This window comes from Solanum dulcamara, chromosome 7 (assembly GCF_947179165.1).
Source record: "Solanum dulcamara chromosome 7, daSolDulc1.2, whole genome shotgun sequence".
Classification (NCBI taxonomy): domain Eukaryota; kingdom Viridiplantae; phylum Streptophyta; class Magnoliopsida; order Solanales; family Solanaceae; genus Solanum; species Solanum dulcamara.
This window is the reverse complement of record NC_077243.1, coordinates 9770595-9783746: the sequence shown is the minus strand read 5'-3', so window position 1 is coordinate 9783746 and position 13152 is coordinate 9770595. Positions and strand designations below refer to the sequence as shown.

Sequence of the window (13152 nt, the reverse complement as noted above, 5' to 3'; positions counted from 1 at the left end):
TTTTGGAACTGTTGATTCTGTCAAACCTTTCTCTCAAATCCTCTCGGATCAAATGACTATCTAAACAGAATAACACTCCACTAATTAGATCCTTGCTCACATTGCAAATAATCCAGGATACTATAATTGCACTACATCGATCCCAAAGTCTTTCCAAATCTCCTATATACTGATCACGCTTCACTGATCCATCAATGAAGCCCTGCTTATAGTGCTTAGCAATGCAAGCTTCATAGCTCTACTCCAACGTGTGTAGTTGTCTGATCCAGTCAACATAATTTCAATTGACAGTGAACCAGGTGCATCCGATGGATGTAGAAACAAAAGATGATGATAATCGATTGTAGTAGTAGTATTCGCGGAAGTATTTTCACCCCAAAATCCTAAGTTCGTCATGAAATCAAGCTGTAAAACTACTTACAGATAGATCAAAGATGGAGGTAAGCACACAATCCCTCGAATCCTCCACTGCTTGTGAAAGGAATTCCCTCGATCTGCACTCCTCAATGCTCTGATACCATGTGAAGTCACTGATCATGTAAAGCTCAGATTATGAAGCTAAGGAAGAAGATAACTTGGAAGAGAAGAAAATATGCTTCATTGATTACCAACTCACTGTACAAGCACATGTATTTATACAACCAACTACCTTTCTAACAAACTCTAACTAACAAACTAAGAATCACGTTACTGACTCACCTAATCAACTAACTAACTAAATAATTAGACTTGCATTATCAATCACACTTCAAGGTACATCAACACATGTGCTCAACTCCTTCACACATCAACTCCTTCACACATAATTGAGACATGAAAATAATATAAATATCATATGAGAGACTTCTTCATATCAATTTATTGTGTCGCTAATTTTTGGGGATAAACGAGGCCGAATATCAATTTATATCATGAGATCAATCTACACACATCTCAATTATTGTTATATTACATTACATCCACAGGGGAAAAGGCATTAGCTGCAGAGTCACTAACATTTCTTTAATACAACAGTCTCAACATGCTAACATACCTAGTTATTCTACTTGCACTAACATTCCATTTTTCCAGCACCTTAGCATCCTTGTGCACAAGGTTAACTTATTAACTGTACAAGTCGTCGTCGTCTCCAGCAGCATTAACAGAAGTGAATGGGTCGGCTGCTGCCCCTGTTTCTGTAGCATTAGCTGCGTGCTCTGCAAATTTGAACTCAGTTCCAAGTCCGCGTGATTGCTGTAATGTTTGAGCAAAAATCTGGTACTTCCTAATGTCAGCATCACTCACACTTCTTCGAGCATATTTCATGGACTCCTCAAAGTGTGCAGCCTTTATTTCAGCCACTTCATCAGTGTCATCTTCATCCATGGCTTCAGGATTCTCGCTCCTCTTCCTCTCTCTCTCAATATCCTGACATTTACCAATCAAAGAGGAGTAAAATTCATCTATTACAAAATCGGGAAAAAAGGAAATGACCGATGGAGCAGCAATTTACATATTAAAAGATACCATATTAAGGTGCAAAAGGAGCATCTCTTACCTTTTCAATGTTTTCCCTAATGGCATATTTGCATGCTCGCTGACAAATCTCAGTTATGTCTGCACCACTAAAACCATGTGTATACCGTGCTAGAGCTGACAGATCCACGTCCTTTGCGACAGGGGACTTCCGCAAACATGCTTTGAAGATTTGAAGACGGGAAGCTTCATCCGGGAGGGGGATGTAAATTAGTTGGTCTAGACGACCTGGTCTGAGCAATGCAGGGTCAATAATGTCTGGCCTATTTGTTGCCCCAATAATGAAAACTGTTTTCTTTGCTGTCATTCCATCCATCTCGGTCAACAATTGATTGAGTACTCTATCAGCAGCACCACCAGCATCTCCCACGGAATTCCCCCTCTGAAAGAGGGACATATGCAACAAGAGTGAGCTCAAGAAAATATAAAACTGTGACAGAAATGAAGAGATAACTTCACATCAGGCTCGAGTTTACCTGTGTAGCAATGGAATCAAGTTCATCAAAGAACAGTACACATGGAGCAGACTGCCGTGCCTTGTCAAATATTTCCCGAACATTTGCTTCACTTTCTCCAAACCACATTGTAAGTAACTCCGGTCCTTTCACACTTATAAAATTAGCCTGACACTCATTTGCAATAGCTTTGGCAAGTAAAGTTTTGCCACAACCAGGTGGTCCATAGAAAAGTACCCCTTTAGAAGGTGACATTCCAAACTTTTCAAACTTCTCAGGATGCTCAACCGGATACTGAACAGTCTGCAGCAAGCAAAGTGGATTTCCAAGTAAGATCAGTAGAAGACGCAAATGAGAGAATTCAAACACCACCTCCACCCCCAACGAAAAGAGTCTTCTTTTTCTTTCCTTTGGAGGTGAAATGAATTGTTAGCTCTTATCAATAGGAACAATTATCAAGTCGTTCCTTTTTGTCCAAGTTTTGGCAAAAAAATATACAGATGACGCTGAAACCATCAACAACACCTAAGAAGTCCTTAATGGAACCAAAAATTTCAATTGCATGCCTCTTAATTTCGTGATCACATACCTCTTGAAGTTCCCGCTTGACATTTTCCAGCCCCCCAATATCCGCCCAAGAGGTGTTGGGAACCTCCACAACCTGTAAACCAGGAGATCCAGTTACCGAGAAGTGGCAAAAGGAAAAATATACATTGAAAGACAACGAACAGTTAACTCCTACTTGAAGGAAGGCTTTAAATAAGAATAGATAAACTAACTGTTTCTCGTAATGCTGATGGATTTGAAGCACCAAGAGCAGTTTGAAAATGCTCATTAGTCACAGACATTGAATTTAACACTTCAGCATCAATGGTCTCATCCTCCAAGTCAATAACATCCATTTTCTCCCTGATACACTGCAGCGCAGCCTCAGTGCACAAGGCAGCAAGATCAGATCCGACATAACCATGTGTGTCTCTTGCAACCCTCTCTAGATCAACCTGTGACAGAATCAACAAAAAATTGATGAAACTACTCATGGAACAACTAGGTAAACATAGCAAGCAATAAGAACAGGCAGAAAAGCAGCTCACATTATCATCGAGCTTCATATTTTTAGTATGAATCCGTAGGATCTCCAGCCGCCCTACTTCATCGGGTACGCCAATGTCAATCTCCCGATCAAATCTTCCAAATCTTCTGAGAGCAGGATCAATACTGTTTGGTCTGTTAGTAGCCCCCATGACAATCACATGAGATCGAGACTTGAGCCCATCCATTAATGTCAGAAGTTGGGAAACTATTCGCCGCTCAACTTCACCGTGTGTCTTTTCTCTCTTTGGAGCAATTGAATCTAACTCATCAATAAATATGATAGACGGCGCATTCTTTTCGGCTTCCTCAAATGCCTTCCTCAAGTTACCCTCACTCTCACCAGCCAATTTGGACATAATTTCAGGCCCATTAATCAAAAAGAAAAAAGCACCAGTTTCATTTGCCACAGCTCTTCCAATCAGGGTTTTCCCCGATCCGGGAGGACCAAACAGGAGAATACCTTTTGGTGGTTTCACACCAATCGACTTGAACAACTGTGGATGCCTCAGAGGGAGTTCAACGAGCTCACGAATCTGAGCCATTTGCTTCCTCACACCCCCAACATCATCATATCCAACTTCATTTAGCCTCTCCTCATCTTCACGCTTGATTGGTTCTCCCTCGCAAAAGATCTCTGTATCAGGTGCCACAACACAATATTCTCCAGGCTCCGTCTCAACCACTTTAAATTCAACACTGCGCATACCTCCTCTAACTACGAAGAGATCACCCTTCCTCACAGGGCGGTAAGACTCCAAGAAGTACGCTGGTATGTCAACAATGGAAAATGCAAGAAGATTTTTAAGATGGTGTCAAATGAGGAATGAGATAATCTTGATAATGAAAATAGATAACGGTCAATAACACACCTGAAGTATCAAATTTTTTTCGAATTTCATACCTAAACTATCAGGTGTTTGCGTTTCCTACCTAAACTATCACCAATATTTATCAAAACACATTTCGAAGCTGACTAGACCAAGTGTTTGAATACAATGTCCAAAGGGAGTGTGACAGCTTAGTTTGCCCATAAAATTTCATCATCATGGCAAGTGACATTAATTTTGAAACGTGTTTTGATAAATAGCTGGTGATAGTTCTAATAGGAAACACTAACACTAGATAGTTCTAGTAGAAAACTCGCAAAAATGTGTTTCTGACCATTATCTCTAATGAAAATGACAAGGAAATTCAGCATGAAAGAAATAAATAATCGATGCCCTTACGCTTCAAGTAGGCATCAAACAGGTTGCCAGTCATCCCCTCAATTGTATCATCAATTGGAAGAATATGAACACGCTTGGCATACTTAACATCAGGACACTGGTGTATAGATACAACATCCCCAAGTCGAATCCCAAGATTTGCTCGAACGACTTTGTTCAATCTGATCTTATGTTCTTCACATTGGTCATTTGCAAGGACAACACAAACAGTATCCTTTCGTTTTTTACCCTACAATACAAGTTTCTCTTAACTTTCTTTCTTACATGTCATAGTTATTATCTCAGAAAGTCGGATTTTCTAAAAAATCAAGAATAAACAAATTGAACAAACCTTTAGTAAGACAGTATCTCCTCTAAACAGTTGGAGCTCATCCATTTTAGCAGGGTGCATAGATACCACTGAATTATCATCATTTATGGCCTCATCAACAATAAGGCGATTAGGGGATTTCTTCCTCTCCAAAATTGCAGTCGAAAAATCCTTTTTATTGTTTTTCCTAAAATTGGCCGATTGGTTAGAAAGTAAGGATTGAAACAGTTAGAAAATATAACTAAATAATCATCAAACAAGAGAAAAGTGAATCAAAATTCAATTTACGGATTAAAAATTGTAACAGGGAAGAAATATATATATATATATATATATATATATATATATATATGTTAACTCAACAGTAATTCAAACTTGTGATCACAGAAACACAAAACACACACATAGCATAAACCAAAAAATAGGTATTTAATTTTGATAACATAGAACATACGAATCGGAAGTGGAAGAATTCGGGTCCGCCATGAGAGTAATATTTTACAGAGCTGTGAATTAGCAAAGTTGCAGAAGCAGAAGTGAAAGGACAAAGCTACAAGGTTTCTAGACTAATATTGTATACTTGTCGTTTCAACATTATTTATAGTTTTCTTTTTCTTTTTTCTCTTTTGACACGTCTGTGCATATTGGGTAACCATTAACCGGTCTTCCTGTATTAAATCATTTATAAATAATAATATATCATGTTGGTAACATTTTTTTTTCGTACGTATACAATTTAACATAAAGTTTGCAATTTAAAATCTACATTATTAATATATATTTAAATTATGAGAAAATTCATATATTAGTTTATATGGAGAATAGAAAATAAAATAGTTATAGTTATACTACATAAATAGACACTTAATTTGATCTCAATTGATAATTAGATATTTTAATTTTGAAAATGCACCTATGCATAACTTAATTTAATTTAAACTAGTGAAATTGTCCGTACTATATATATATATATATATATATATATATATATATGAATAATCTCTTGTTTTAAATAAGTAGTATATAATATTTATATTTATATTTTAGTATTGGATATATAAAATAATATTAATTTTTCTTTATCTGGGACATGATATGTGTTTTTGTCTTTATAGACAAAATAGAATTATTATTTTTTTTGCATCTTTTTAAGTGCAACTATTCTTATTTATATAGTAAAATAAAATATTTATTGTGGCAAAGTAAATCGAATAAGAGGTCATATTTTGAAATAACAATATACTATACTACATCAAAATATTTTTTTATAAGTCAATTTTCTCTATCTTTTATAGGAGTACTTGATTCTATATATAAAATTTTGATTTCATAAGAAAAAATGAATTTCTTCATTGTATCTTAATTTTTACATTTGTTTATAATAATGCTTTAATATTAATTAAATATCATCAATACATCTAGCTAAGTTATTAATACAAAAAAAAGTTAAAAAAACATATAGCAAAAGTGTCACAACCTAACCCATCAGGCCGTGCGGACAGGGGCGGACCTACCATGAGTCAAGTGGGTTCATGTAACACCCCAATTTTTTTTCGCCAAGACTCGAACCATTCTTCATATATGTATAGACTCGAACTGAATGACTTCTAATTGTATGTATGAGTTAGGATCAATTCTTAAGTATTTGAAGAGTATTATATGTGGTTTACGGTGATAAGGGATCTCTAACACCAAGCCAAGTCCAAAAAATTTCTATCGGTTAAGTTTTCGAATGAGTCTGTATAAGGGTCAACTTCAAACAACCATATCTCCTAGAATATAACGAATTAGTGGCCCATGACATATCAAATTAAATGTCTTTGAATCTTCTTTCCAACTCCACCAAGATTGCATTTTTTGGAGTTCGGAGTAAAAAGTTATGCCCAGTTAACCATAAGGGTGCACGACCAGTCTGCGTCGTAGACTTGGCCAAGTTTGCTTCAACTTAAAATTTCGAAAAAAAATGAACTATAGGGGAACAACTCCGCTACGCGGACTTGTTCCACCCTAGTTCAAACTTCTGTCAGTTTTATATTTTTGGGAGGGGCTTTTTGATCTTTTTCCCACCTTTCCCAACCTAACCCACTACGTTTTAGGGCTAAAAGTCGCCCCTTATCAGTATCCTAGGGGTGTTTTCTTCCCATTCACCCCTAGAGCTTTTAAGAAAAGAATTGGAGCAAGATCTTCAAGCTAGGTCTTTGATTTTTGGTGAGATAATCTTCATTACATGTATGTAAAGCTAATCACAACGTTGGACTGAATTCGTTCCCATGCCCTACATCTTCATTGATTCGAGTTGAGTTAAGTTTTGAGGTTCCATGAATTGAGTTCTTGAGTTATCTAAAATTTCTATTGAGTTTTTATATATAAATTAATATGTATTGATGATGTCTTTGAGTTGAGTATTTGAGGTATACATTCATGTATTCATTCACATGAATCCAAGATGAGATTTCATTTTTGTCATAATTTGTCTAGAGGTTGAGATTGTTGGTTTCCATGTATAAATAAAGTATTGCTTTTCAAAGTAAGATAATGCATATTTTAATGAGTTTGATTAAATTGAACATAGAGTTAAATGAGGATTTTGGAGCAAGATGTTTGATGATAATGTAAATGATGTTTATTTTTAAAAAAGGTAAAATGATTGATGAAGAGGTAATGTTGATGATGATGTTTGAGATGGAGTAGATTGGAGTCTAATATGACTAAATAATATAATTTGCATAATTCAATTTGATTGGAGTCTTATGAGGATTTTGAGTATCAATGATTATTTGAGAAAGAGTTTTAAAAAATGATTTGTGAACGTTTTAGCATAAATTATTTATGCACTATTTTGAGTTTAAAGAATAATTATTTTCATTTTTGGTTTTGAAAGATTTTAAGCATGCGTTGAGTTTGAGAAGTCTCTTAATTATTATTTTGAGGATGAATATTTTGAGTATAAACGAGTTGAGCATTTTTACATTAAAACGTCTATTTTGAGAATGAGTTGATGGGTTAAAATTATGTTTTAAATATATTTAATATTTACTGCATTGATTGAGTTTTGGAAGAAGGTCCAATGAGACCAGATTGATTGAGTTTTGAAAAGGGACCAATGAGACCAGATTGATTGAGTTTTGAAAAGGGTGCAATGAGACAAACTGAGTTGATTTGAAATAGTCCAAAAGAGACTAAATGAGTATTTTACTCACCTGATATATATGAACATATTGAGTCTTGGAAGGAGTATCGAACATCGAATTGGGTAATAGTATAGTTCCTACTCGAATTCCATAAACTGTGTAGCCAACGTAGAAAAGGATTTAATCGTTAAAGTCGGATGTTTCCCTATTTCATTGTCCTGACATGATAGTACTTGATTGATTGTTGGATCCATGATTGGTTGATTTGTTCATACCTTGGCAAAGTATTGAACGAACGTGGCAACAACGTCGGCTTATTGTACATCACTAACTCATAGGTGATGGTTGTCGGTTAGAGAAACTCCCAAATTGAGTGGATTGTGCATGATATGATTTGTTTAATTGAGATTGTAGATGATTGAGTCAAATTGTAAAACATTGCTAAATTCTAATTTGCTTATCTGTTGAGTCGAATCCTTTGAGTTTATTATTGAGTTGATTGAATATTTGGTTAATTGATTTGATTGGTATTGTAGATGATTGAGTCGATTTGTAAAACATTTCTAAATTCTAATTAACATGTCTATTGAGTTGAGTCATTTGACTTTATTCGTTGAGTTGATGATATATGATTGGATTGAATCGGATTGTATATGATTGGATTGGATTGGATTGGATGGTATGTGATTGGACTGAATTGGATTGTATATGATTAGATTGGATCGGATTGTATATGATTGGATTGAGTCGAATTGTATATGATTGGATTAGATCGAATTGTATATGATTGGATTGGATCGAATTATATATGATTGGATTGAATTGGATTGTACATGATTGGATTTGATTGTATATGATTGGTCTATGTCTAAACCATATTCATACTTTAGACTTATGACACCTCGATTGAGTCTCTCTTATCTTTCTAATTTGAGATATCTAGACTGATATTATTCTACCTTGATGTATGTTTCATTCTGCCATATTACATACTCGTACATTCTACGTACTGACATCCATTTGGACCTGCATCATTTCATGATGCAGCGACAGGTTTAAGAGATCATCAATAGGCGCACCGTTGAGGATCTGTTCACACTCAGCTTATTGGTGAGTCCTCCCCTAAATTCGGAGGATACAACTTATGTTATTCTTGCGTTGAGTTTAGTCTTTTCATTCTGATTTGAGGTATATGAACCTGTCATTGGCACCAATTAGATAGTAGTGATAGAGGCTTCATAGACTAGATAGTGATGCTTCGATAGAGTATTTTATTTCCTTGAATTATTCTTGTCAGACTATTTTAATGACATAGATTGGAGTTCGATTTGTGCCAAGACTGTATATATATGTATATTTAATTAGTTTTTGAAATTTTATGGGTATTTATTAAATTTTGACCCCACTAAAACAAGTGCAATGCTAGCCTAGTGGTGAAGTGGGTACAAATTAAGTCAAATGACCCAAGTTCGAAACAGGCTGTCAATATTTTAGCCTTTTTTAAAAAATATTTTGAACCCACTTGATAAAAATTTTGGGTCCGTCACTGCGTGCGGACACCAACTCTAACACTTAAGTAGAAGAACCCTCTATTTTAAATGATCAAATTATGCGGAAAAGTAAAGGATTAAAAAATAATATAAAGAGATCATGCATTTACCAACTACTGAGTTTAAAACAATCAAGGTTTAAATTTCAAAAATAGTTAACACCTCCAAAGAATCTAGTCTAAATAAGTACAAGAGCTTTTAAGGATACAGTGTATAAAATAAATAATGACAAAATCCCCAACATAAGGAAGGAAGAGTAGAAGCTGTTGGAGAATCATATTCGTTTTCATATATGGAACATCACTGATCCCACAACCAAACTATGACAAGTGGTATAGCAAAAGTAGTATTAGTACAAACAACATGTACGGGTAAACATCATCAATATACCCGATACCCACCACATAATATAAAAAAATTAGCCAAAAGGAGAACATGTTAAAACAGATAACCTGAGCCAACCTTTATACATATACTCTGATCACCCTACTTGCCTGGATCACCACTTGTATGTATTATGATATCAGCTTTCTATTTGTTTCATTGCCGACTCTAATACAGATCAAGGTCTAGCCCTTCTATCACACTTAAAGGAGTTTCCGACTAAACATCACTCCAAAAATTCGTCTAACCCTCTTACTACGCTCATACAAGTTCCCACTACAAGCATCCGGCCCTTCACCACGTAGTATACCACAACAAGACTTCACTAACCATCCCGGACTTGAACTACCTTTACGAGGCATAACCTAGTCACTTCATCACCATACCGACCACTCTGCTTCATACCCCCGCACCTTCTCATACATGTAATACGGGACACATCTAACCACCACAATATAGCAACACATACGACACCACCACAATATAAAAACTGGTAACATTCAAACTTTTGGTCCTTTCATATCAATTATTATACAGGATGAGCATGGTCAGATATAATTATGTCAACTACAAATACAATAGTCATCACGTATGTAATGAATCAACAATGATTCTCTCATGGAACTCACACTCAAACTATTAATGCGCCAGTGTGACATCCATTTCGATAGTTCGTGTGTTGGCATGATACTCATTTCAATATGTATCGACGTGGTATCCAATTCAATATCTACTAGCGTGCTACACAATCCAATATATATCGACGTGGTACCCAATTTCATATGTACTGACATGGTATCTGATCCAATATATATCAGCGTGATACTCGATTTAATATGTACCGGCGTGTACATATGAATAGTTTACACACTTACACAATCAATTAACATATTTATTACATGAAATTGATCACGAATAGTCATTTCATTAGGTTCATTCCACCCTATTCACATACATGCAAACTATACTAATGATGTAGTTGACAGGCATACATAACATGTAAGGGAAAATAAACTATCACCTACACCTAAGTTAGTGAATAGGTCCATCCACACAGCACACACACCAATCCTAACGATTAGAACAACACTTACAGGCATCCAAACTCCTTGTCCGCCGGCCTAAACATGAAATATTCCATCAATTTGCATTATTTTAAGCGGTGGGAATAAGTTTATAACTATTTAATTAAGAAAACTAGCCTACCTTGACGCCAAGCAGCTGTTGAAAGATAAGAGCTCTTCTCCTAACTTTCAGACAAAAGAAACGATAGAGGTAGGCTTGAAATTCATGGGTTGTAATCTTCCTTACACTAAAAATCACTTTCTCCCTCCCTTCTAAGCCTAGAGCAACTTTTTTAGGGTTTCTAGGGTGAGCATCGTTTATTTTGGTACGCAAGAGAAGAAGGAGAAAATAAGAATTCACATCATTTAATTATGTCTCCGACAATCCCGCTATGACGACTCCCATCTCGCTATGGCGGCGCCGCTATGGCATGTTTATTCCCACTATAGAGGGATGGAATTGCACCAAATCAAGTTATTTCCCCAAAAAGTTTCCTTTCTAGATAACGACGATTCAAATAGTTACAAAAAGTAATCTCTAATTATGCTTCAAAAAGGGTTTTCTTCTAATACCTTCCTTGCAAGTAAATCTGCCACCATATTATGCTTCTTATGTCCTTCATCAGATGCTACAAATTGAATTAAAATTTTTAACATAATTGTGAATAGATAAAATATTATACCAGTTAAAAAATAATTATATCAAAAGAAAGAAAAATATCTAAACTATACTATATATTTACAAATTATTTTTTCAATTGTACTGACAATAATCATCTCGGTAAAACTTACAAACATTGTAATAAAACTATAATATATGATTATAATTAAAAAGTACATAAAAATAATGACTTGAGAATGAAATATTTCTTAGTTCTTAATTATTTTTCATGTACTTTTTTCGTCATATGTTAGTTAAATCAAAATCATTATAATAATTAAGAGAAAAGATAATCTTGAATGTGCATTTTCGTGAAAGTAAAATATAAATTTATAGAGACAAAATGGAGAAAATGAAAAGAAAGACTTGAAAATAAAATATTTCTTACCTTCATGTACTTTTTTGTTTGGTTACATGTTAGTTCATTGACAAACCAATATGATGAAGAGGAGAAATGATAATCTTGAATGTGAATGTGAATGTTCATATAACAAATATGACTTTATATAGGCAAATAAAGAAATACCGTAAGACATCATAAACTTACAAATTAAAATTTGGAGGTTATGGACATGAAAATTATGGGGTTATAAATATTATTAAAAATAAAAGTTAAAGAGGTTTAAATCATAATAATTACTCCTTGTAAATAAATTAAATAATAAAAAATAAAGACTTAAAATATTATTATTTTATGATTAGAAGAAAGAAAAAGAGAAAAAGAAAAATAAAATTTATTAAGGGTAGAAATTAATAAAATGTTCCTTCATTAAAATATATTTATTTATAATAAATTAAGTAATTTATTTTTACAATACAATAATTAATTTAAATAAGAAAAAAAGGAGAAAAAAATAAATGCAAATGGAAGCCCTGGAGAGGTGCCACATCACCTTATTTATATTTCTCATTTATCATATATATAGATTGGCCCCGTAATTAAATACCCCAACTTCAAAAATGCATCCCCTACTAGTTTATATGCAGAATAGAAGATAAAATAACTATAATTATACTACATAGATAGACACACAACTTAATTTCAACTGGTAACTAAACATCTCAAAATGCATATCTATATAACTTACTTTAGTTAAAATTGGCCCCGTGATTGAATACCCCAACTTCTAAAATTCATCCCCTTAAAGATGTCTAAAATGCATTTTCAAAATAAAGATGTTCGTAAGACGCACTTATATCAGCACTTATATCACGTTGAAATGTTTAGATGTCATAATGAAAGTTTCGATGTTTAATTCTCTGTGAAGGTCAAGTCAAAATATTTATCTATGAATTATTTTATAATTAAATTTTACATAATTAATTGTAAATATATGTATATTATCTCATAGTAAATTTTTATATTATAATTTAAATGTTCTATTCAAATATTTTTACATAAACTGTGTCATATTTGAACCAGCCTTTACGAGGAAAGCTAAAAGTGCTCTACTTTACTAAAAGTGCTCAGGATTTATATTTAAATGGCAAAATAAAGTTAGTCAAAGATACTGGTACAGAAGTTCCTATAAAAATAGGAAATATCCTACCTTTGAGTGCGGTTTGAACTATTGATTTAAGTAATTGGAAATAACCAATTAGGTTTACGAATGAACATTAATATTGGTCAAAACTGCGTTCTCAATATGACTGGCAGCGGAACTGACACTTACCGGTACCTCCCGATCCGGCTCCGGTCTAGTATGTGCCAGTAGGGGTACGAGGTAATGGGGTAGGGATAGGTAATGGGATGGAGGAGTA

The 13152-nt window shown here is 34.2% G+C and overlaps 1 protein-coding gene across 1 annotated transcript; it reads right to left on the bottom strand.

The window, feature by feature from the left end:
* Positions 1-1037: 1037 nt before the first annotated feature.
* On the bottom strand, positions 1038-5183 carry LOC129895501 (cell division cycle protein 48 homolog). The gene is made up of 9 exons (XM_055971224.1): positions 5056-5183; positions 4623-4788; positions 4292-4520; positions 3065-3831; positions 2750-2971; positions 2560-2631; positions 1992-2273; positions 1538-1897; positions 1038-1407 (listed from the first exon to the last, which is right to left on the bottom strand). The coding sequence occupies exons 1-9, from the start codon at positions 5085-5087 to the stop codon at positions 1105-1107; spliced, it is 2433 nt and encodes an 810-aa protein (XP_055827199.1). The 5' UTR covers positions 5088-5183; the 3' UTR covers positions 1038-1104.
* Between the last annotated feature and the right edge of the window lie 7969 nt (positions 5184-13152).

Bases quoted from the DNA above. Each gene is read 5' to 3' on its own strand.
- LOC129895501 (XM_055971224.1), bottom strand. From the start codon at position 5,087: ATGGCGGACCCGAATTCTTCCACTTCCGATTC. The intron at 4,521-4,622 runs GTTTGTTCAATT...CTTGTATTGTAG, and splicing joins GAGATACTGTCTTACTAAAG to GGTAAAAAACGAAAGGATAC. The intron at 3,832-4,291 runs GTAAGGGCATCG...TTGACATACCAG, and splicing joins GTTTGATGCCTACTTGAAGC to CGTACTTCTTGGAGTCTTAC.